Source organism: Budorcas taxicolor, chromosome 10, assembly GCF_023091745.1.
Source record: "Budorcas taxicolor isolate Tak-1 chromosome 10, Takin1.1, whole genome shotgun sequence".
Lineage (NCBI taxonomy): Eukaryota > Metazoa > Chordata > Mammalia > Artiodactyla > Bovidae > Budorcas > Budorcas taxicolor.
The window spans coordinates 90,611,947-90,638,686 of NC_068919.1; the positions used below are offsets into that span (position 1 = coordinate 90,611,947).

Genomic DNA, 26,740 nt, shown 5'->3' on the forward strand with positions numbered 1-26,740 from the left:
GTATCCTAGTAATGCAAGGTAAAAATCAAAATAGTAATCATGATAAAGAGGCCTGGAACTGGAGGAAGACAAATTAAGGGCTGAGCTGTAGATGGAGAAAACAGAGGTCAGGTTTCCATAGTAATAACAAAATAGTACTGACTTTGTGATTTTAACATGGAGCTGTTGCTGCTAGCCTCAATGCGAACTGTGCTTTAAAACTAATGTAAACACATCAATATTCTCTAATTACCCTACTAGTGTTCAAAGATTTTATTGATGTAAAATATTTTAACTTCTAATTTAAACAAGTGCTCATCCAAAACAGTGATTATTCCCCATTATCTGCCTCATGTCAGTGTGCTGAAATTAGCAGATTTGACCTCACCAAGACCTATTTTTTTTTAGTGTAACTGAAGAACATGACTGCAGCCAAGTTGGACAAATTCCACATTGAGAATAAGCACTGATGCCTCAGCAGCAGTTGGGTAATTAGTTAAAAGTTCATGAAAGTGATGGCTGGTGCGTGAGAGTACACATTCCTGTGATTTCATATGGAACCAAGCACACTGTCATCACTCAGATGTGAAATTAATAATAATACCAGCATCCCTTGCTCAACAGAAGTTGAACTAAGTCACACATTCATTCCTTGGAACCTCTTTTCCACCCCTCCATACCATCAGGCATGAGGACACTGCTTATCTCAGAACGTTTCATTCTCTGTATAGTATTTTCTATCGTCAAATTCTATCAACAAGCTACTAACTGACACTAAACATTTGGGCAGGAGAAAAATACCATTTTGATGGGCTACAGGTGTACTGAAACACCAGTCATTATGGACAGAGAAGTCAACACAATCCATGTACTAATTAGCATCACACATTATTACAAGCAAAACCCCACAGCTTGGAGCATTGGGAAAAGATGATCAGAGCAAAGATTATAGGATTAGGCAGGCTATTACTTCTTATGGAGTAAGTATTTGAACAGCTTGCAGGATATGCTCCAAGGCTGGCTCTTACCTCTGCCTATTGAAACCTTGAGCATTTTCTCACCTGTTACTGTTTACAGACAGGTATTAGATAGCATCACCGACTCAATGGACATGAATTTGAGTCCATTCCAGGAGACAGTGGAGGACAGAGGAGCCTGGCATGCTGTAGCCCATGGGGTCTTCAAGAGTCAGACCCAGTTTAGCGACTGAAAAACAACAGTCCTGATTTCTGCCACCAAAAGGACTTTTATGGAGCACTGAGGGCTGGACAGGGGTAATCTTCAATTTTCCAAATAACTGATGCTGTGAGAGGGAAACACGGTTCCCCACAGAAGTATTCCCGTGAGAGTCTCACAACATAAACAGGTACCCTACAGGGATTATGGAAATGCAGGCTGAAATTCTGCCTTCGAGCCGCGATGGATGTATCCTAAAACACCCCAGAGAACAAAGCTTAGTGGCACCCACAACTTGCCTTGCTGCAACGTCATACCTCTTCCTCTGACATGTCCTCATCTAAACATAATGTAGAGAGTGCCTCGAGCTAGGAGGTACCCAGCACCTGGACCTTCATATATTTATTCAGCTTGTCTTTACTGAATGGCTGCTACGTGCCCAGTGTGAGCCCCATGGGGATTAATGTGAGCCATGTCTGTAGTACTGAGTTCATCAGTTGGATAGTCTTCCGCAGCTCACTCTTGACCATCTTCATTTCCCTGACCATACTGTTTTTCCATAACCATGAGATACACAGCACTTAAATCAGCACGGGGCTTCTTAACTCCCCTCCCTTTCCCCACACTGGCCCCCATTCCCATATGAAAAAATAGGATAGATCTTTTCTAGGAGGAACTTAATTTCTTCCAAGAAGTTCTCCAAGAGGCATACATACTCCCAAGAGTAAAAAGGCATGGTATACACGCATGGTGCAGCGTCTATCTTATTTTTAAAGAAGATACCAGTCCTTTTCAAACAAGCCCTTCCCAGTATTTAGAAATCCTTTCAAGAAGTCTTTATTTTCACCTCAGACTCCAAGACTTTCTACTCTTTTACATTCACCCTGTCTGTGGAAGTTTAGCTGATCGCACAGATATACCCTCCATATGAAATAATTGTCTGGAGTAGGTTACCCATGTAGCCTTACCAAGATTTGTGACTGATTTACCCAAGCTGGCTTACAGATTGTGGATTCTAGAGGAATCAGGATAAGTCAGGGTCAAAGACTCAGTTTAAACTGATGTTCCCCGTGAACACGATATGATACATGGGGCTGATGAAGTCCACACTTCTTGAATATTAAGGCTTCTGCAAACGTATTTCCCCACCCCATCCACTTTGTTTCAGAAGGAAGGTAGAATCCGCAATCTGAACCCAAGGTTAACACTTCGTGGTATTATCATCATCTGTGATAAGAAGATAGCCTCCAAACTGCCAGTGGCAGAGTGGGGGTTTCATTTTTAAGCACCTCATTATTTCTAAGGGATGAAGTGTACAAACAATCCTTGGTTTTAGAGAAGGCAGCCTCCCCCCAAAACTCAGTTCATCTCCGTTCAAGTTGGCTGCACCCTCTCTTCATCCGGCTGCTCCCCTCCTGGACTCTGGCTGGCTTTCCCAGTTTAAAATCCTCTGCAGCATTTCTGGTAAACTGTAGCACTTATCAACCAGCCTCCTGATCCTTGGGGGCGTATTGAATATCCGATGAAAACACTGCAGAATTGGACAAGCAATTATTTAGTTTTACAATAATTTCTACTGATTAGAGCAGGCTGATTTTCACTTGAGGCAGTCAGAGATGAGGAGGAAAAACTGAGATGAACTCACCAATCCTTACTTGATTTTCAGCAGTCCGGGAACAGAATGTGATCTGCAAATTGCATGGTCCAAAGAGTACAAAAGGGGATGTGAGTCGCTGTGGCACTTGTGCTGAGTTAGTTGTCTTTTCACAAAACCATGCTGTTCAAGATCTTCTCTGCAGTTCTTGTTTCTCCAAGCTGGCTTTTGTCTGCTGTAGCTATCCCTGACCATGAACTCTGTAGACACGCTGAGTTGAAGCAGAGTCAAACAGTGTTCAAATGAAGTCTTTGAGTGAGACTTACATGACAGCCATTCATTCAGAAGGCATAGACTGGCTGCTGTAACCTCTTACTTGGGTTTTTGTACATAAATGAGGTTAATTGACCCCCTTCCTCCATTTTTAGACTTCACAGTGCTCTGGAGCTTGATATCCAGCCATTGCCTGAAGAGGCCACGTCTGGACCATACCCTGTGGCATTTGTAAACAAGGCTGCTTATCACTGCCATCTGAGGAGTCAATTGGCCAACACACCATATGATGATTGATTCTCTATTACTTTTTCCTTACAGTGAAAGTTTAGCATGGCCCACCTCATTATTTTGAAGGAAAAGTGCATTGCTTTTTTGATTCAATCCTTTATGCCTTCATTCAGGAGATAGTTACAGAGGCATTGTACTTGGCATTGGTGATATAGCAATGAGTAAGACAGAGAGCTTACATCCTGACTGGGGAGACAATGAAAAAGTAAACAAAGAAGCAAGATAATCACAGACTGTGGTAATGCCATGAAGTCTGAACCTCCATTTGAGAAAAGATGTATAAGATCACATAGCATATTAAAAAGCAGAGAACTCACTTGCCCAACAAAAGTCTGTCTAGTCAAAGCTGTGGTTTTTCCAGTAGTCATGTGTGGATGTGAGAGTTGGACCATAAAGAAGGCTGAGCACCGAAGAATTGATGCTTTTGAACTGTGGTGTTGGAGAAGACTCTTGAGAGTCCCTTGCACTGCAAGGAGATCCAACCAGTCCATCCTAAAGGAGATCAGTCCTGGGTGTTCATTGGAAGGACTGATGCTAAAGCTGAATCTCCAGTACTTTGGCCACCTCATGTGAAGAGCATTGGAAAAGACCCTGATGCTGGGAAAGACTGAAGGCAGGAGAAGGGGACAACAGAGGATGAGATGGTTGGATGGCATCACTGACTCAGTGGACACAAGTTTGAGGAACTCTGGGAGATGGTGAAGGACAGGGAAGCCTGTGGTGCTGCAGACCACAGGGTCTCAAAGAGTTAGACATGAATGAGTGACTGACTATGGAGCTGCAGTATCTGTCATTTGGTTAACTCCTCATCTCCCATCCAGGAGAGGGAGACGTGGTTGGTGGTTGGTAAAACTCTTCATCCAGCTGTCCCAGTGGAGACCCTTCTGTGGCTCTGAGGCTGCCCCCTCTTCTTCCAGGTTCCATCCTGGACAAAGGACTGGAGGGGCGCGGATGGTGGGCCAGGAGGGGCCGGGGGCCCGAAGCTCACGGAAGCACTGCTCCTGCTCTACCTTCTGGCTGATGACAGACGCTGCCTCCCCCAGCTCAGCCACAGACACAGCCACCCTCCCTGTCCTCAGTCTCCCTCCGAGATTCAGAGAAAGGGAGGAACAGCTAGTTCACTGAGGGGAAGGTCCTCTGTGTGGGCTCTGGAGAAAGCATCCTTCTGACTCTAAGTGTTCATGGCATACTGTTCCTTTTTTTTAAAAATTGAAGTATAGCTGACTTGTAATGTTGGATAGGTTTCAGGTGTACAGCACTATGATTCAGTCAGAGATATATATAGATATAGTTTCTCGGATTCTTTTCCATTATAGGTTATCCCAAGATAACTGTACCAAGTATAGTTCCCTGTATTACACAGTAGGTCCTTGTAGTTTATCTAGTATCACACTATTCTTTCTTTTAACTATTTATGTTGGAGCATAGTCGATTAACAATGTTGTGATAGGTTCAGGTGGACAGCAAAGAGACTCAGCCATACATATACATGTATCCATTCTCCCCCAAATTTCTTCTCATCCAGGCTTCCAAGTAACACTGAGCAGAGTTCCATGTGCTATACAGTAGGTCCTTATTGGTTATCCATTTTACATATACGAGTGTCATATTATTCTTATTAACCATCATCCTCAAGAATTTTGCATCATGAAGAGCAAGCACCATAAGCATAAAAATGGAAGCACTGTCTATATCTAAACAAAGAATCTCCAAAGAGTCTCCACTGTATTCATGTTGCACCAACAGGTGACTACTCACTGACTCTAAACCGACTTGTCTATATGGTGAATTATTCTAAACACGTGTAAATGGAGATCATTTATAATAAGGAGATGATATATATACATATATGTAATCTAAAAGGAAATAAAGATATATATAGAAAGAAGATGCATATATCTATAAAGATATATTTACCTAAAAATAAATAAAAAATATTTGCCGACTAAGGTCCATCTAGTCAAGGCTATGGTTTTTCCAGTAGTCATGTATGGATGTGAGAGTTGGACTGTGAAGAAGGCTGAGCGCCGAAGAATCGATGCTTTTGAACTGTGATGTTGGAGAAGACTCTTGAGAGTCCCTTGGACTGCAAGGAGATCCAACCAGTCCATTCTGAAGGAGATCAGCCCTGGGATTTCTTTGGAAGGAATGATGCTAAAGCTGAAACTCCAGTACTTTGGCCACCTCATGGGAAGAGTTGACTCATTGGAAAAGACTCTGATGCTGGGAGGGACTGGGGGCAGGAGGAGAAGGGGACGACTGAGGATGAGATGGCTGGATGGCATCACGGACTCAATGGACGTTGAGTCTGAGTGAACTCCGGGAGTTGGTGATGGACAGGGAGGAATGGTGTGCTGTGATTCATGGGGTCGCAAAGAGTCAGACACGACTGAGTAACTGAACTGAACTGAACTGAACTTATATATATAATACTTGGTTTCTTTTTAGATAACTTTGTTTTCTAAAACAGCTAGGAGAAAAAAGCCAGTTTCAAAATACTTGAAAGCTTTTATCCACTTAGAGGTAATTTTGTTTTTCAGGCTCACTTTATGACTTAACTTGCTTCAAAATTATTTTCCCCTCAAATGCCAAAGTGTTTTCAAAATGGAAAGATCAAAATGTCCATCAAACCCCTTCCATGGAAGCTATGTTCTATCATCTTAGCAGTATAACCTGCCAATGCTCAGAATTGCCAGAGAAAATGCAGACCACCCAATTAAATGTGAATTTCAGATGAACAACAAATAAACTTTCACTATAAGAATGTTTCAAAAATTACGTGGGAACCATTTATACTGAGCAACTGACACACACACATACACACAATTTATACTAAAACATTATCCATTGTTTATCTTAGTATCCTGCATTTTTACTTGCAAAATCTGGCAGCCTTTCCCCAAATAAAAGATCTGAATCTCTGCCAGTCCCCATCACCACTCACCACCTTCACCACCTTCACTTTAACACCTGATATAAGCCCAGGCAGCAAAAGTAAATGGAAATATTGATCAGTATTGAGAAACAAAAATTTAGTTGGTATTGAAGAGGATTAAAAAACACAAGCACCATTGGCCAGGTAAATAGGGAATTGGGCAACTTATATAAAATCTTTAAAATATGTAAACTAGAGCATAAGCACATTCACTTTCAAAGACTTCAGCCATCATGAATGCATCTAGACCTTGCACAACTGAAACCTAGAATATTTTGAGTGCTTAAGACAGAAGAAGGTAAGATGTTTTCTAAATCCCTCTGTGTGTGTGCATGTGTGTGTGTGTGCGCATGCACACACTCAGTCACTCTTTGTGACCCCATGGTCTAAATTCCTAGAAAACAGTTAATAGCTAAGGAGACCACACTCACATTTTATTTTGGCATTCATTATTAATTTGCTTAACCTCGCCTAATCCATTCTCTCTGTGTGTGTGTCTCTTTTTCTAGTTACCTGAACAAGAATAAATACCTGACAGTTATTGACCAAGATGCATTTGCAGGAGTTTATAGTGGACCAACTTTGCTGTGAGTAAGACATACGGAAGAACATTTGCCTTTTGGTGCAGGGGAGGGAGGGGGCCATTAAGATGATTACCTGATGATGTTTACGGGGAGAGAATGTTGTTGTCTTGGATAAAAGTTTCTGCTAGTGCTTTTCTGCCCAGCCGTATAGGCTACTGTTCAGAAGAAAGTCCTTGTTCTTTGAGACTCAGAGGGTCCCACACTCCACTGTGCCATCCTGATGCCTGATGCCACCTTGGTGTGGACATTCATGAAGGCCCTTTTATGGAAAAAAGAGACATTTTTGAGCAGCTGACACTTGCAGGCATAAGGTCTACAAATAGGCAGAAGATACTTAGTCTTTGCCGATAAATGACTGTTCTTTGCAGTGTATGGCAGTAAGAAGGAAGAATATAAATAGCTTGATTCACATGGGGGGAAACTTACTAGAAAAGACGAGATGTGAACATTTTTGTAAAGCAGCATAGAAAAAATTGTACGTGTGCATTTGCTCTGATTTATACTGATACCTCTGTATCTAATCATGATCAAGTCCTGTTGATTCTGTCTCCCACAAGCCTCTTTATCACGGCCACCTTCTTCTTCCCCTTGATTTTGTCTTAGTTTAGAATTTCATTCTTGAGCAGTTGTTCCATCCTTGCCAAAGTGGAACACAGCCACTCAGGAGAAGCACAAGACAATCCATCAGAGGCAAGAAGTTTCCGTCTATAAATAAGAGGTTCCATCAAGTAGGGAGGGAATGGGTGCAGCCCAAGGCAACAGTCAGTGGTCCACAATCTTGAAGACATATACACGCACTCTTTCATTTTTAACAATTTCACTTCACTTTAAGATTGAATGCACCCCAGCTAAAAGGGTTTATGGCCTTACTTTCTTAACACACAGCCTCCATATAACAGGGCAGAGTGACCCTGAAAATCTCTCATACCTATACTGGGGTTCATTGATAACTCATGGCAAAGTACTTAAAAGTATTATACATTTTTCTTCTTACAAAAAGACAAGTGAAAAAATTGTATTGACCTTTTCCATGATTTTTTTAACCTTGAAGATATTTTTTAAAGACATCTTTAACTGCTCCTTTGAGATAAAAGGTGATATTTCACTAATGAATGAGGAAACTTGTTGCTTTTCTAAAGAAATGCGTGCTTTGGAAAGAGTCTTAGAAACAGGTATTTGGAAACATTTACAGTTATGTAATTTTCCTGATGAAAACAGTGAATATCACTTATAAAAATATTTTTAAAAATCAGAAATCAAATATTAACATGTTTTAAAATCTTTTGAATTGAGTTGCAACGGGTAAAATCCACATGCATAATATATGAAAATGAAACATCTTTAGATTTAGCTTGCAGAAACTATACTGACATCTGAGAATATGAATTTCAATAAAAACATATTTGATTACTGAATAGGATTGAGAGATGAGAATCTTAATTTAGTAAGTACAGCCAAGCCTGCCCTATTCCATTTGGAACCATCTGTCTTTGTGAGGTAACTTTCAACTGACAACAATATAAACCAAAACCAAAATAAACTGACCCAGAAGCAGACCCTGAATATCTGTATCAGAAAGGGTTAAACAACAATTTTCAAAATCAGTAAAATATATTTAAGGACATTTTTGGTGAAATATTTTTTTAAAGTATTATTTGTCTTTATCCTATCCTTTTAAATGTATGGGTGGGGTTTGCTGGTGGCTCAGATGCTGAAAAATCTGCCTGCAGTGTGAGAGAGCAGGGTTGGATCCCTGGGTCAGGAAGATCCCCTGGAGAAGGAAATGGCAACCCACTCCAGTATTCTTGTCTGGAAAATCCCATGGACTGGTTCTTGAAAAGATAAACAAAATTGATAGACTTTTAGCCAGTCTTACCAAAAAAAAAAAAAATGCTGTGATAAAGAGAATATACTAGACGCTTATAGAGACAAAAATCCTGTTACCTCTGAAGCCTGAAGAATCAGAATGCCATCTAGTCTTAGCAATAACATTGAAAGTTAGAAAACTACAGAGTATAGCCTTCAGATTTTGAGAAAAAGTAGTAATTTCCAAACTATCTGTCAAAGGTGAAGGTAAAATAAAGACATTTTCAGATGTGCAAAGTCTCAACAACTTGATTTCCCAATCCCCTTTTCTGGGAGCACAGACCTATAAAAAGAAAAATGAGGAATTTAGTGGTCCACACAGGGAAGAGGCAAATGGAATTCCAGGATGACCAAAAGGGAAGTCTTAGGAATTTTGAGACCAGGTTGTCTACATCAACGGTGAAGGAGGGCTCCAAGAGAAAGGCCTACAAATAAAAAGGGACTAATAGATTATCAGACAGGGTAGACTTTATGGAAAACTGAGCTGAGAGATATTTTAAAAAACTTTTAGAGCATGTGACAAGACTCAGCAAGAGGTCCTTCAAACCAAGATATGCAAAATTTTAAACAAGGAGGAACAGACATCTTGTGAAGAAACAAAAAAAGCTACACAAGAAATAAAATGAGATCACAGTGTGCACACTTGTAATAGTCATAATACTAAATATAGACAAGTAATGGCCATAATACTAAATATATACTTGTAATGGCCATAACCAAATATGTCCTAAAAGTATTTCTGGAGAGTAGAGGCAAGTGTCAGGAGGCTGTATGTGGGTGAAGGAAGAGAGCTAAAGAGCGTCAGTGGGTGAATCAAAACCCAATAAATCCAGCAATATTTTCAATTATGGAAAGAATACTGAAAATTGAAAGCGGTTGCTTGCGGGACATCAGAAAGCAGAAGGCAGACAAGAGCTGCCCAAAGGTCTGCTGTGTGTGGTAAGTTTCCAGTGTAATTGGCTTTATAAACATAGGCCCATGCATTATTTTAATATCGCAGAGTTGGACACGACTGAGCGACTGAACTGAACTGAACTGAACTCAGGTTAAATTTTAAAAGAATGCAACAAAAGCGTAGGAAGAGGGGACAATGGAGACTGTAGCATTTGACAGGCCCACAGGAGGAACGTAAGAAATGAATGAGAGTTCAGCCTCATTCCTCAAATCCCAAGCATCTGTCTTAAAAGGCATCTCTTAACTAACCATGCACGGTCTTGTAACATATTTTAACTCTTGCCTTAAATTTTTTTTCAAAATCTTAATTACTTTGCTTTCCGTCATAACTAGACTTGAAGAGCCTAGAGGAAACTGTGTCTCATACTTTCTGTAATCCCCCCACTTCAAAAAAGACAGCAAATACTCAATAAGTATTTGATTAATTATAACTGAATATCAAATAGCCATATTTTGGCTGTGATTTGGTATAAAAGCCCAAGCTGAAAAATCTTAAACTCTATCTGAAGAGAAGAGAATTAGAATATGTGTATACCTCATGAAGGTATTTGTGAATGAATACAATCATCTCTGTTGACAAAAATGATCAAATTTGCCCAGGTAGTTTACCACTTTTTTCAAGGTCACTGCTTTAAAAAGAATCTAACTTAAAACAGGTGCAGCATCTAAAGTGAGATCTTATCTCCAATCCTCACTAGTTTCTTAAAAGCCTTTTAAATTTAATTTCATAACATTTTTTACTCATTGATTTTTTAATCGATATATGATCTCATTTTCCACCTTTATCCTTTAAGAGGAGCTCTTGGTATTTAAAGTCCCAAGGGAAAGAACACACTGAAATGTAATGCCTTCCATAATAAATAACCAGAGTCCTCCAAGGTCTAAATTACGTAACTCGCTCTAATAAGCATTTAACTTACTGTTGATAAGGACTTTATTATAATTGTTCCACTTACTATTATAAGTAACTCCCAAGAAGACAGGATCTCTGTGATTATATCCTTGAGCTTGCATTATGGGTATCAACAAAAACAAACTTTAAAAATAAACTATTGTTGCTATTAGCTGATCAGATTAATCATTTGAAAATCTAAGAGTCATGGCAGTGCCATCTGGGTTTAGAGAAAAATAAACCTTTCATGTATTTCTTTTGACTCAAATAATGCTCTTCACAAGGTCATGTATTAGATGGCTGACAAATTGTGGCAGGGTTCTTTCTAGCATGCCCGAAGTCCACAGGCAGGTAGAATACATGATTTTTTAGGTTGACCCTGGGCAAAATTATTTTTTTATTGAGGTATAATTCATATACACTATAACATGCACATTTTCAAAGTGTACAGTTTGATGAGTCTTGGCAAAACTATATTACTCTATCTCAGTCAAGACTTAGAACATTTTCATCTCCCAGAAAGTTCTCTCTTGCTCCATCTTCCATAGACAATCACACATTTTTTATTTTTCTGGTGTAAAAACTAGGAGTGAAATTGTCAGGTCACAGGATAGGTGTATATTTAACTTTTACAAGAAATACTGTCAAACTGTTTTCCAAATGATTGTCTCATTTTCTAGTCCCAACAGTGAAGTATGAGCTTCTTACTTGCCAGTTTACAGTCTTATCAATCTTTTATATTCTAGCCATGCTTGTGGGTGTAAAGTAATATCTCACGGTGATTTTATTTTGTGTTTCTCTGATGATGTTGAGCATCTTTTCATGTACTTGTTAGCCATTTGTTAATTTTCTTTTGTTAAGGGCCTGTTCAAATATTTTTAAAAAAATGAGTGCTTTGCCATTCAATTTATTATTGAGTTGCAGTCCTGCAGAAGAGTTTTGACCAGAATGAAATTAGTTTTAGTCCAAACTACCAGTCCTCTGTCATTCCTAGTTTATTCTCTCTTCCTATTTCTCTTTTCAAGGAGAGATAGCTAATCTAACACAAGGTGTTCAACTACTCACTTATTCTGCAGGCATTTTAATGAGCACCTCCTGAACCCCATGGACATTATAAGAATAAGACACAGTCTCTGCCCTGAACGAGGTCACAATCAAATTCAGGAGAAATGTGAATAAGTAACTGTGAGTTTAATGTAAAAAGGATCATAAGAAGTATTTGGAGAATTGAGACCCCATTTCTGGTTAGGATGACCAGCAAAGGCCTTTTTAAAGGAGGTGGTGTTAGTGATGGGCTTCAGATGAGAGCTAACAAGCCAACAGACAGACAGAAGTGATAAGATGAAGAACAAAGGTAAGCCCAAGAAAACACTGGATATATTCTAAGAGCAATGACGGCCAAAGGACAGTGTCTGAAAAGTGTGCTGTGTTGAAATCATGTTGTGGGAATGTGGCCTCACTCAGCAGGGAAGGGTGGCCCACTGAAGGATTACCATGGAATATCAGTCATAGTTTTCATAATCCAGTACAGTTCTGCGGTCCTCTTCCACTCACCCCATGCCTTGTTGCCTTGGTCCCAACCGTATTAGCCCTGGGGAGCTGGGTCCCAGCAACACTGGGACCTCTCCTCTCTACCTCCTGGCTATTTGGCAGACACTTGCCCCCCTTAGGGCAGGAAATCGAGCCCAAAGACCTAACTGGCCTCATGTTCCTTGTCTTCCTTTCTGGAGCAGCTCTCTGAGAGAGGAAGGGAACCTCCTAGGTGTGGAAGACCGGAGGTTTGTCTGCTAGGCTGCTCTGCTCTGGGCTGAGAAATGAGTTGCAAAGACAAACAGATTTCTTGCCATGCCTGGCTTGGGCACCCAGCCAGACTCATGGCAAGTGAATCAGGTTGTTGGGGAAGCAATCAAAGCCATCCTAAGTCTTCACGGGCCTTGTCTCCAGGGGCCCAGCAAAGGAGAGGGCCTGCAGCCATTCTGTGCAGTCTATGAGAGCTGTGGGGAAGGTCACAGGAGAATCTGAAGAGAAAGCGTAGACAATTACCTTTCTAGAATTGTGTGTGTGCTGGCTTCTTGCTAAAAACAAAAGGATGGTCTGCTTCAGCCCTAGGAATCTTTGGACCAAAGGAGTTATGTCAGCCATTCAGGATACTTTATTGTTGTTGTTCAGTTGCTAAGTTGTGTCCAATTTTTTGTGACTCCATGGACTGAAGCACGCCAGGCTCCTCCATCATCTCCTGGCGTTTGCTCAAACTCATGTCCATTGAGTCGGTGATGCCATCCAACCATCTCATCCTCTGTTGTCCCTTTCTCCTCCTGCCTTCAATCTTTCCCAGCATCAGGGTGTCAGCTCTTCACATCAGGTGGCTGATGTACTAGAGCTTCAGCATTAGTCCTTCCAGTGACTATTTAGGGTTGATTTCCTTTAGGATTAAGTCCCCTTCATGGGTCACAGACTTGTCATGGTGAAGGGGATGGCATAACTCAATGAAGCTATGAGCCATGCTGTACAGGACCACCCAAGATGGACCAGTCCTAGTGGAGAGGTCTGACAAAATGTGGTCCTCTGTAGGAGGCAATCCACTCTAGGATTCTTGCCTTGAGAACCCCATTGAACAGGATCCTTGATTCCCTTCAAATCCATATTTATTGATTAGTAGAATCTCTTACTATCATAGCCATTGGTATGAGAAGAGGGGATTAAGACTTTAGTCAAAGAAATCTCTAATGATAAGGTTACTTTTTACAACTATTGAGAAATTTTCAGAGCACTTCCCTACTAGTGGCTCAGATAGTAAAGCATCTGCCTGCAATGCGGGAGACCTGGGTTCAGTCCCTGGGCTGGGTAGATCCCCTGGAAAAGGAAATGGCAACCCATTCCAGTATTCTTGCCTGGAAAATCCCATGGACAGAGGAGCTAGTAGGCTACAGTCCCTGGGGTCACAAAGAGTCGGACATGACTAAGCGACTTCACTTTCCTACTAGGGAGATGACTCTGGTAGAAGGATGATGGAATTACTGCAAAGATCCTCAAAGTGGTACAAATCTTTGGGTTTCTTCAATTGACTAAAAGCCCAGCTACTATTATCTTCAAAGATGTTCACTTGATCAAGTAGAGGTTTGACAGAAAACAACAAAATTCTGTAAAGCAATTATCCTTCAATAAAAAAGTATAAATTAAAAAAAAAAGTTTACTTTAAATAAAGTTCTTCAAAGCAATGGAAGCCACGGTTGAGTGCAGTGTCCTCAAATGATCATTCATTTTACATTAGGGATTCAGTCTTGTATCTATGCCAAGCCAAAAAGTAAACTAGGATGATTACATTGCTAAAAAAAGAATAATTCACAAATCCATTAACTGCTTCTTGTAACTCAGTTTTGCTCACTTGTTTAAGGGCTTTTCACTTTGATCAAAATTGGTAGAACATAAAAGAATTTTTGCTGAGTCTGAATTCTAGGTAAATAACACTTGAAGTTATAGGAGAAAAATGAGAAAAATGTTTCTAAACCATATAAATTCTGAACAGTTTTATTAACTAATCAGTGCTCTTTAGCCAAGAGCCTTCAACAGTGATGAATCTTCAGAATGAAAAGCAAGTAGGAAAACATTTGTTTTGCAACTTTACATTTAAATAAATCTAATTTTTAGTGAGTGCCTACTAGTCTCAGTGCTGAATATCTTACATTTTTAAATCATTTTCTTTTATATTAGCAGTCCCAAAGGATTCTGACCTCTCCAAACTACTCCTTTCATAATTTCTGCTGATTTTACCCATATCAAGTCTCAATTGTACGATGAAAGAAAAGAAATGAGACTGCATAGGGCCACGCAGATGAAGTAAAAATGATATGTACTCTGTTTTGTAGCAAGTTTTAGTCATGATCTTATAATTAAAAAATACTGACAACAGGTCAACTGATAGGAGGGGTGAATCAACCTGGGATTATTATATAATCATTATTATTATATAATTATTATATATTATGTAATTATATAAGAAACCTGGGTTCTTTATTTTTAAATAAATAACCAACAAATATAAATAAAGAAGCAGTTTATGGTGTATACAATGAGGCACTCAGTTCTTCCCAAGTAAACAGGGATGAGTACTAAAATCAGTGGCAACCCACTCCAGTACTCTTGCCTGGGAAATCCCACGGACAGAGGAGCCAGGTGGGCTACAGTCCATGGGGGTCACAAAGAGATGGACGACTGAGCAACTGAGCTCACAGCACACATACTACATCTTTGGCTCATCTGGAGGTTTTTACTCTTGGAAAACAGGTGGAAGGAAATAAGGTAGTTAAGGGTTTTCATTCTGACACACTGTCTCTGCCAACTCTCTGAAATCCATTTTGTTAATTATGTTCTGCTTCTGAGTCTAAAAGAAATAAACACTCTGAAAGAAAGTGGACTTTTCATTTCTCCCAGGTAGTGTGCAGGCTGATGGTGATGCTCATTTTATACGGGTGTTGGGGGTGCTGGAGCACAGGGGAGAGGACTTTGCTGGGGAGGGTATGTTTGTGCTTCAGCATTTGACTACTGGCAGTAAGTTCCCATCATTTCCTTCTGTTTCTGTGTGGAGGAGCCCCAACCTTACTGAATTACAACGTTGTGGTTGCTGTTGTTCAGTCGCTCAGCCATGTCTGACTCTTTGTGACCCCATGGACTGCAGCACGCCAGGCTTCCCTGTCCATCACCAACTCCCGGAGCTTGCTCAAACTCACGTCCCAACGGAGACTCATGTTGGTGATGCCATCCAGCCATCTCATCCTCTGTCGTCCCCTTCTCCTCCTGCCCTCAATCTTTCCCAGCATCAGGGTCTTTTCAAATGAGTCAGCTTTTCACATCAGGTGGCCAAAGTATTACAATATGGAGGTAGTTTTTTCATTGCAGGATCTATAATACTGACACAATTAACTCCATGAGATTTCCTAGGTCATGGAAGCCAAGGGCTTAAATGAAGTGTAATTATGCAACCGCAAGAGGGAGAAGAAGATAACAGTGATATCTGAGTTACAAAGCAATTTTGTTCATATGCAGACTTTAAGAAAAGATTGGTCATTTATGATCATCTAAATCTTTAGACACACATTTTTCTAATAAATAGGGGCCAGTTTTGAGCTTCAGCTGTGTGCTGGGTTCTTTCCAGATGGTCTATTTACCTTGAGTCATTTTAACTATTCAATAGTAGATGTTGTTATCCCTGCTTAACAATAACTCAGGTGCAGAGAAATCAGGTGAGTCCCCAAGGTCACCTGGCCGTAAGCGGTGATGTTAGGATGCAAATCCAGCCCTAATGGAGAAGCATCATCAATTCCTAGAATATCAGATCAACCCTTTTCACTTAAGATTATTCCTGGGCCTGTTGTAATTTCCGAACTTCACTTCATCCTCTTCTTAAATTTCTACCTAAAACCCTCCAGTTCTTGAATATCTGACTTGGAAAAAAAAAATCCTCACAAAGTCCTCAGAGACCTTTCGCTGTTTGCCTCCCCACCTATGAGTCATTATCTGTGATCCCTTGTCCCATGTCTTCCCTCACACTCCACTCCAGCCACACTGAACCGGCGCCCCCAGGCATGTTCTCACCTCGGGGGTTATGCACTCGCTGTTTTCTCTACCCAGGAGGCTCCTTCCCTGGAGATCCATGGGCTTGTTCCTCCACCTCCTTCAAGTTTTTCCTTAAACGTAAGCTTCTCAGGTCTTCCCTGAATTATCTATTTAAATTTGAAGCTGCCCATCACCCTTCATCCCAGTTTCCCGCTTTCTTTTTCTTCGTGATACTTAGCACCACCCAAACTTCTAGACATCTTAGATGTCTGCTGACTTGTTTACTCTCTTTCTCCCTCCACTAGTATATAAATGCAATGGGAGGAGGGATTTTTGTCTGTCTTTCCCCACGGAAAGACACATAGCGGAAAATTCTTAAATATTGGATGGACAATCAATAATTTTGAACCAAAGCAATAGATGGGGCAAGAATCGTTGTACATTTCTGTTCCTGGGTTGTTTGTCTTGGCATTAAAGTTCCAGGAAGAATGCTTTTATGTTTTCTGAATTGAAAATGAGAAAAATCTTCATTTTCTGAAGATGAACAAGCACAGCAATGAAGTAGTGCACGTGAACAACTTGCAAATTCTTGTTGCAAGTCAATCCACATGTGAAAAAATGAAAAGCATTTATTTGTGGGCAATGGCAGCTTGGAAGGATCCTTAGAGTAGAATATCTAATTTTAAAATATGCTAATTATTGACTCATGTTATAGAAACATAAACAGTTTATATAAAATGAAGTTGGGACTTCCCTGGTGGTCCAGTGGTTAAGAATTTGCCTTCCAATACAAGGGACGCAGGTTCAAACCTTGGTCAGGGAACTAAGATTCCCACATGCCACAGGGAAACCAAGCCAGTGCACAACTAGACAGAAGCCTGCATGAAGGGCGCACACTGGCTGGGAAAGACCCCGCATGATGCAACAAAGATCCCACGTGCCTCACCTAAGATCCAATGCAGCCAAAACCAAGCAAACAAATAAACAAACAAAAAATATATATATATTTTAAATGAAGTTGAACAGGTGCCCTCCTTCCTCCCTGTGCTTTGGACCATTATTTCTCCTCCTCCTTAAAAATCTATCCTCAACCTTGATTCTTTCTTTTTCGTAAGGTTTTTAAGGTAACATTTCTTAACAGTTAACATGTACATAATAGGAAAGCAAAAAACACAAGAAGCAAAAAACAAAGTCATTCATAGTCACAAGCAGTTTACCATTTGACATGGCCTTCTAGGTCTCATTTGTGTATTTTCACAACTGAGCATCCATTTATATGTAATTAAGGTCATACAGTTATGGATCATGCTGTTTCACACATCATGAATATTTACCATTTCAAAATCCCAAAGCTATGAGTGTTTTGATAACCAAGAATACATTACACTGACTCAATCTGGAAGGAAAAAACATAATCTTGCCTCTCTTGGCGACAAAAATTTCGAAGACAAAAAATGGCAATAGGCCTCTAGATAAACATATTGGCGTAAGTATGATTAAAATACTACATCCCCTTAATGTTCAATTAAAAATGAGACATAAAGCAACAGAGTACACAAAGGATAATGCTTCTAAGAGGATTCATTGTCCAATCTAAACTATGAAGTATTAGCAAGGAGGAATGTTTCTGCTGAATTAATTATTTAACTATGAATTCCTGTGGTACAGCCAGGAGATGCACTTACATCAGTGGTTATCATCAGAATATAAATATGAACACATCCACATACAGCCCTCCCTCTATATTTCCTTCTGCCCTTCAGCTGCCAACCTAAACGAACAAGTCCTGACATACATTTCTCAGTGACGATTTAATAATTCCAGGTCCAAGATGCTGCCTTTTTTAAAAAATCAATGATAACAAAGGTATTTACAAATTGGATAATTCATTACTTGTACTTTTTATTATACATTGTTACCTCAGGACATCTAAAAACCCTAGATGTTGCAAAATAATGAGCCTTGTCCACAATAAACATAAGTGCTTCACGAAAATGCACATACAGACCTATGGTTATAACCTAAAACGGTCTTCCAGATAATGGAGATATTAGCCAAGAGCCTGTCCCCTCACCCTTCCTTGACTCCTTCTCTAGAATTTCAGTGACTAAGTACCAGACTACACCCAGCTCCAACCCCATCTTGATTCTTATGCCCTCAGCCATTACCACCCAGATATCTTTTTTGTTGTTACTGGTGAACTCCAGAGTCACCCTATCTCTTCATTGCTTGAGGATCTCAACTCCTGATGCACTGATTCCTCTAGCCTCCTTCTCTTGTAATTGCTGATGTAGATCAAGTATCCATGCAGATCTTCTTTCCTATGCCTTGGCCTCTAAGCAAGTCACTTGGTCACTCCAGTAAACGCGTTTACCACTCTGCCTCTCGACTCCCCTTCTGTGGCCATAGGCCTGTCATTACCAAAGATTCCAAGCCCTCACAGTCTCAGTCTCAAACATCCTGCTGTCTTTCCACGTGCTTCCTTCTCATACAGTCATTCCTTCAATTCTTTGGTCTGATTAGGAGCTACAGTCTGTTGAAAAACAGTTTTCCACAACATGTGAGTTTCAAGTTAAGTTTTATCTGGGGCAAAATGAGGACTGCAACCTAGAAGACAGCATCCCCAGACAGTTAAGAGAAACTGCTCCAAGGAGGTGAGAGGAGGAACTAGGATATATAGAGGTTTTGCAACAAAGGGTAGGTAGTCGGGGATACCAACTTTCGGTACACCAAAGATTACTGTTAATTAAGGAAATCAGACATGTCAAGTTAAGGAATTTAGTGCTTTTCTATGGGTGGAAAGATGCAAGTCCCGACTCACTGAAATCACTCCTTTGACATGCACCTCAGCTGTCTGGGGCCAGTGTCCTGCATTTTCACATTCCAGGTCTCCTCAGGGCTCACTGTGGGGAGTGGCTGCAGTCTGATGGCTGCTAGATGGCAGGTATTCTTCCTTTCTGCAATTGCTCAGGGTTTACCAGCTCACCATTCATGGTGGCTGCAACTGCTGATGACTGTGACACCCTTTGGGCTTTCCTGGTGGCACTAGTGGAAAAGAACCTACTGCCAGTGCAGGAGATGTAAGAGATGTAGGTTTGATCCCTGGGTCAGGAAGAGCCCCTGGAGGAGAGCATGACAACCCACTTCCTATTCTTTCCCGGAGGGTCCCCTGGACAGAGAGCCTGGTGGGCTACAGTCCATGGGGTCTCAAAGAATCGGACACAACTGAAGTGACTTATCACATGCATGCACATGACATCCTTTGTTTATTGATATGGCAGGAAACAGCTTCTGTCTTAGCTCAGTCAGTAAAGAGTCCACCTACAATGCAGGAGACCCAGGTTTGATTCCTGGGTCCAGAAGATCCCCTGGAGAAGGAAATGGCAACCCACTTCAGTATTCTTGCCTGGAAAATCCCATGGACAGACAAGTCTGGTGGGCTACAGAACATGGGGTCACAAGAGTCAGACATGACTTAGTGACTAAACCACCACCATGGCAGGAAATACTCTATTTCTCAAGTCCATTATTAATATCTCACTGTCTTTCACTTCTCTCATATCTTCATTTCTTTCTTATGAAGATTAGTTTCCATCATCTATCATTATAAGCAGTGACTTGTATTCATAACCAACTACCTTGACCATCTCTCTATCATCCTTGCCTACAAAAACTCTACCTTGGTTAAATCCAATTACCCACCTACTATGGGCTGGACTTTTGCAGGTGAGCTTGGCAAGCAGTTTCACTTTAAATCATTCACCCCAAGTAAACCCTAAGTGCTATACAGCAATAACATCCCATTTCCCGAGTTACTCTCCCTCTCTCCCAGATAAACACGCCAGGCCTCCTCCCCTCCCCTCCATTCTCTAGTCCTTCGCTCTCATTCTCATGCTCACGTGATCACCTTGACTTCCATTTCATCTAAAATCAAATCAAGCAGAAGAGAATTCCTCATGGTCCCATAGCTACCCATCTTCCTGCATCTATGTCCACATCCTCTGTCTCCTCTCCTGAATTTTAAGTCACCTTTTTATCTTGGGCTCCATGCCTGCTCAGCAATCCAAGGGCATTGCTTCAGCAATCCTTGCCCTTCTGTCCAATAGCATCTATATTTTCCTCTTTATTGGATTATCTCCCATCAACATTTAAACATGCTATTGTTTCTCCCATCATAAAACAATATTTCTTGAGCCTATGGATTAAAGGATATCTGAGAGACATATCAGTCAGCTGCAGTTCTTAAATGAATACGGATCCTGACTCCAGTGAGACAACTGCCTTGCCTCTTTTGGAACACTGCTTATTTGGTGACTTTAAAGAGTTATTATTATATTTAGGGTTTTTTTTTTTTAATTTTTAAAAGATACTTTATCTTATAGGGTTATATATTGAAACACTTATAATTTAAAAATGTCCTTCAGCTTATGTCTAACTCTGTGTCCTTTTGTAGCAAGATGTGGCAAAAGAGTTGGCTAGAATTCTATTTTTATTTATTTATTTATTTATTTTTACTTTATTTTGCTTTACAATACTGTATTGGTTTTGCCATACATTGATATGAATCAGCCACGGGTGTACATGAGTTCCCAATCCTGAACCCCACTCCCACCTCCCACCCCATATCATCTCTCTGGATCATCACCATGCACCAGCCCCAAGCATCCTGTATCCCGTATCGAACATAGACTGGCGATTCGTTTCTTACATGATATTATACATGTTTCAATGCCATTCTCCCAAATCATCCTACCCTCTCCCTCTCCTACAGAGTCCAAAAGTCTGTTCTAAACATCTGTGTCTCTTTTGCTGTCTCGCATACAGGGTTATCATTACCATCTTTCTAAATTCCATATATATGTGTTAGTATACTGTATTGGTGTTTTTCTTTCTGGCTTACTTCACTCTGTATAATTGGCTCCAGATTCATCCATCTCATTAGAATTGATTCAAATGTATTCTTTCTAATGGCTGAGTAATACTCCATTGTGTACATGTACCACAGCTTTCTTATCCATTCATCTGCTGATGGACATGTAGGTTGTTTCCATGTCCTGGCTATTATAAACAGTGCTGCGATGAACATTGGGGTACACGTGTCTCTTTCAATTCTGGTTTTCTCAGTATGTATGCCCAGCAGTGGGATTGCTGGGTCATAAGGCAGTTCTATTTGCAATTTTTTAAGGAATCTCCACACTGTTCTCCATAGTGGCTATATTAGTTTGCATTCCCACCAACAGTGTAAGAGGGTTCCCTTTTCTCCACACCCTCTCCAGCATTTACTGCTTGTAGACTTTTGGATCGCAGCCATTCTGACTGGTGTGAAATGGTACCTCATTGTGGTTTTGATTTGCATTTCTCTGATAATGAGTGATGTTGAGCATCTTTTCATGTGTTTGTTAGCCATCCGTATGTCTTCTTTGGAGAAATGTCTATTTAGTTCTTTGGCCCATTTTTTGATTGGGTCGTTTATTTTTCTGGAATTGAGCTGCATAAGTTGCTTGTATATTTTTGAGATCAGTTGTTTGTCAGTTGCTTCATTTGCTATTATTTTCTCCCATTCCAAAGGCTGTCTTTTCACCTTGATTATAGTTTCCTTTGTTGTGCAGAAGCTTTTAAGTTTAATTAGGTCCCATTTGTTTATTTTTGCTTTTATTTCCAGTATTCTGGGAGGTGGATCATAGAGGATCCTGCTGTGATTTATGTCGGAGAGTGTTTTGCCTATGTTCTCCTCTAGGAGTTTTATAGTTTCTGGTCTTACATTTAGATCTTTAATCCATTTTGGTTTATTTTTGTGAATGGTGTTAGAAAGTGATCTAGTTTCATTCTTTTACAAGTGGTTGACCAGTTTTCCCAGCACCACTTGTTAAAGAGATTGTTTTTACTCCATTGTATATTCTTGCCTCCTTTGTCGAAGATAAGGTGTCCATATGTGTGTGGATTTATCTCTGGGCTTTCTATTTTGTTCCATTGATCTATATTTCTGTCTTTGTGCCAGTACCATACTGTCTTGATGACTGTGGCTTTGTAGTAGAGCCTGAAGTCAGGCAGGTTGATTCCTCCAGTTCCATTCTTCTTTCTCACGATTGCTTTGGCTATTTGAGTTTTTTTGTATTTCCATACAAATTGTGAAATTATTTGTTCTAGCTCTGTGAAAAATACCGCTGGAAGCTTGATAGGGATTGCATTGAATCTGTAGATTGCTTTGGGTAGTATACTCACATTCACTATATTGATTCTTCCGATCCATGAACATGGTATATTTCTCCATCTATTAGTGTCCGCTTCCCTGGTGGCTCAGACGGTAAAGCATCTGCCTGCAATGTGGGAGACCCGGGTTTGATTCCTGGGTCAGGAAGTTCCCCTGGAGAAGGAAATGGCAATCCACTCCAGCAGTCTTGCCTGGAAAATCCCATGGACGGAGGAGCCTGATAGGCTACAGTCCATGGGGTCACAAAGAGTCGGACATGACTGAGCGACTTCACTTTCACTTTGATTTCTTTCATCAGTGTTTAATAATTTTCTATATATAGGTCTTTGGTTTCTTTAGGTAGATATATTCTTAAGTATTTTATTCTTTTCATTGCAATGGTGAATGGAATTGTTTCCTTAATTTCTTTTTCTACTTTCTCATTATTAGTGTATAGGAATGCAAGGGATTTCTGTGTGTTGATTTTATATCCTGAAACTTTACTATATTCATTGATTAGCTCTAGTAATTTTCTGGTGGAGTCTTTAGGGTTTTCTATGTGGAGGATCATGTCATCTGCAAATAGTGAGAGTTTTACTTCTTCTTTTCCAATTTGGATTCCTTTTATTTCTTTTTCTGCTCTGATTGCTGTGGCCAAAACTTCCAGAACTATGTTGAATAGTAGTGGTGAAAGTGGGCACCCTTGTCTTGTTCCTGACTTTAGGGGAAATGCTTTCAATTTTTCACCACTGAGGATAATGTTTGCTGCGGGTTTGTCATATATAGCTTTTATTATGTTGAGGTTTGTTCCTTCTATTCCTGCTTTCTGGAGAGTTTTAATCATTAATGGATGTTGAATTTTGTCAAAGGCCTTCTCTGCATCTATTGAGATAATCATATGGCTTTTATTTTTCAATTTGTTAATGTGGTGAATTACATTGATTGATTTGCGGATATTGAAGAATCCTTGCATCCCTGGGATAAAGCCCACTTGGTCATGGTGTATGATCTTTTTAATGTGTTGTTGGATTCTGATTTCTAGGATTTTGTTGAGGATTTTTGCATCTATGTTCATCAGTGATATTGGCCTGTAGTTTTCTTTTTTTGTGGCATCTTTGTCAGGTTTTGGTATTAGGGTGATGGTGGCCTCATAGAATGAGTTTGGAAGTTTACCTTCCTCTGCAATTTTCTGGAAGAGTTTTGAGTAGGATAGGTGTTAGCTCTTCTCTAAATTTTTGGCAGAATTCAGCTGTGAAGCCGTCTGGACCTGGGCTTTTGTTTGCTGGAAGATTTCTGATTACAGTTTCAATTTCTGAGCTTGTGATGGGTCTGTTAAGATTTTTTATTTCTTCCTGGTTCAGTTTTGGAAAGTTGTACTTTTCTAAGAATTTGTCCATTTCTTCCACGTTGTTCATTTTATTGGCATATAATTGCTGATAGTAGTCTCTTATGATCCTTTGTATTTCTGTGTTGTCTGTTGTGATCTCTCCATTTTCATTTCTAATTTTATTGATTTGATTTTTCTCCCTTTGTTTCTTGATGAGTCTGGCTAATGGTTTGTCAATTTTATTTATCCTTTCAAAGAACCACCTTTTGGCTTTGTTGATTTTTGCTATGGTCTCTTTTGTTTCTTTTGCATTTATTTCTGCCCTAATTTTTAAGATTTCTTTCCTTCTACTAACTCTGGGGTTCTCCATTTCTTCCTTTTCTAGTTGCTTTAGGTGTAGAGTTAGGTTATTTATTTGACTTTTTTCTTGTTTCTTGAGGTATGCCTGTATTGCTATGAACTTTCCTCTTAGCACTGCTTTTATAGTGTCCCACAGGTTTTGGGTTGTTGTGTTTTCATTTTCACTCGTTTCTATGCATATTTTGATTTCTTTTTTGATTTCTTCTGTGATTTGTTGGTTATTCAGAAGTGTGTTGTTCAGCCTCCATATGTTGGAATTTTTAATAGTTTTTCTCCTGTAACTGAGATCTAATCTTAATGCATTATGGTCAGAAAAGATGCTTGGAATGATTTCAATTTTTTTGAACTTATCAAGGTTAGATTTATGGCCCAGGATGTGATCTATCCTGGAGAAGGTTCCGTGAGCACTTGAGAAAAAGGTGAAATTCGTTCTTTTGGGGTGAAATGTCCTATAGATATCAATGAGGTCTAACTGGTCTATTGTATCATTTAAAGTTTGCATTTCTTTGTTAATTTTCTGTTTAGTTGATCTGTCCACAGATGTGAGTGGGGTATTAAAGCCTCCCACTATTACTGTGTTATTGTTAATTTCCCCTTTCATACTTGTTAGCATTTGTCTTAATGTATTGCGGTGCTTCTATGTTGGGTGCATATATATTTATAATTGTTATATCTTCTTCTTGGATTGATCCTTTGATCATTACGTAGTGGCCTTCTTTGTCTCTTTTCACAGCCTTTGTTTTAAAGTCTATTTTATCGGCTATGAGTATTGCTACTCCTGCTTTCTTTTGGTCTCTATTTGTGTGGAATATCTTTTTCCAGCCCTTCACTTTCAGTCTGTATGTGTCCCTTGTTTTGAGGTGGGTCTCTTGTAGGCAGCATATATAGGGGTCTTGTTTTTGTATCCATTCAGCCAGCCTTTGCCTTTTGGTTGGGGCATTCAACCCATTTACGTTTAAGGTAATTATTGATAAGTATGATCCCGTTGCCATTTACTTTATTGTTTTGGGTTCGGGTTTATACGCCCTTTTTGTGTTTCCTGTCTAGAGAATATCCTTTAGCATTTGTTGGAGAGCTGGTTTGGTGGTGCTGAATTCTCTCAGCTTTTGCTTGTCTGTAAAGCCTTTGATTTCTCCTTCATATTTGAATGAGATCCTTGCTGGGTACAGTAACCTGGGCTGTAGGTTATTTTCTTTCAACACTTTAAGTATGTCTTGCCATTCCCTCCTGGCCTGAAGCATTTCTTTTGAAAGATCTGCAGTTATCCTTATGGGAATCCCCTTGTGTGTTATTTGTTGTTTTTCCCTTGCTGCTTTTAATATTTGTTCTTTGTGTTTGATCTTTGTTAATTTGATTAATATGTGTCTTGGGGTGTTTCGCCTTGGGTTTATCCTGTTTGGAACTCTCTGGGTTTCTTGGACTTGGGTGATTATTTCCTTCCCCATTTTAGGGAAGTTTTCAACTATTATCTCCTCAAGTATTTCCTCATGGTCTTTCTTTTTGTCTTCTTCTTCTGGGACTCCTATAATTCAAATGTTGGAGCGTTTCATATTGTCCTGGAGGTCTCTGAGATTGTCCTCATTTCTTTTAATTTGTTTTTCTTTTTTCCTCTCTGATTCATTTATTTCTACCATTCTATCTTCTATTTCACTAATCCTATCTTCTGCCTCCGATATTCTACTATTTGTTGCCTCCAGAGTGTTTCTGATCTCATTTATTGCATCATTCATTATATATTGACTCTTTTTTATTTCTTCTAGGTCCTTGTTAAACCTTTCTCGCATCTTCTCCAGGCTATTTATCTGTGATTCCATTTTGATTTCAAGAATTTGGATCATTTTCACTATCATTATTCGGAATTCTTTCTTAGGTAGATTCCCTATCTCTTCCTCTTTTGTTTGGTTTGGTGGGCATTTCTCCTGTTCCTTTACCTGCTGGGTATTCTTCTGTCTCTTCATCTTGGTTATATTGCTGCGTTTGGGGTGGCCTTTCTGTATTCTGTGAATTTGTGGAGTTCTCTTTATTATGGAATTTCCTCGCTGTGGGTGGGGTTTTATCAGTGGCTTGTCAAGGTTTCTTGGTTAGGGAAGCTTGTGTTGGAGTTCTGGTGGGTGGAGCTGGATTTCTTCTCTCTGGAGTGCAATGAAGTGTCCAGTAATGAGTTATGAGATGCCTATGGCTTTGGAGTAACTTTGAGCTGCCTGTATATTGAAGCTCAGGGGTGTGTTCCTGTGTTGCTGGAGAATTTGCGTGGTATGTCTTGCTCTGGAACTTGTTGGCCCTTGGGTGGAGCTTGGTTTCAGTGTAGGTATGGAGGCGTTTGATGAGCTCCTATCGATTAATGTTCCCTGGAGTCAGGAGTTCTCTGATGTTCTCAGGATTTGGACTTAAGCCTCCTGCTTCTGGTTTTCAGTTTTATTTTTACAGTAGCCTCAAGACTTCTCCATCTATACAGCACCAATGATAAAACATCTAGATTAAAGATGAAAAGTTTCTCCACACTGAAGGACACCCAGAGAGGTTCACTGAGTTACATGGAGACGAGAAGAGGGAGGGGGTAGTTAGAGGTGACTGGAATGAGATGAGGTGGAATCAAAAGAGGAGAGAGCAAGCTAGCCAGTAATCACTTCCTTATGTGCGCTCCACAGTCTGGACCGCTCAGAGATGTTCACGGAGTTATACAGGGAAGAGGAGAGGGAGGAAGTAGACAGAGGTAGCAAGGAGCATAAAAGAGGGAAATGAAAAGGAGAGAGACAGATCCAGCCA

The 26,740-nt window shown here is 40.0% G+C and overlaps 1 protein-coding gene across 1 annotated transcript in view; it reads left to right on the top strand.

The window, feature by feature from the left end:
• Nucleotides 1-26,740, top strand: part of TSHR (thyroid stimulating hormone receptor) — a 170,168-nt gene that overhangs the window by 126,663 nt on the left and 16,765 nt on the right. The window contains exon 8 of the mRNA XM_052647047.1: nucleotides 6,758-6,835. Coding sequence (XP_052503007.1) covers nucleotides 6,758-6,835 — 78 coding nt within the window. The remainder of the gene's footprint in view (nucleotides 1-6,757; nucleotides 6,836-26,740) is intronic.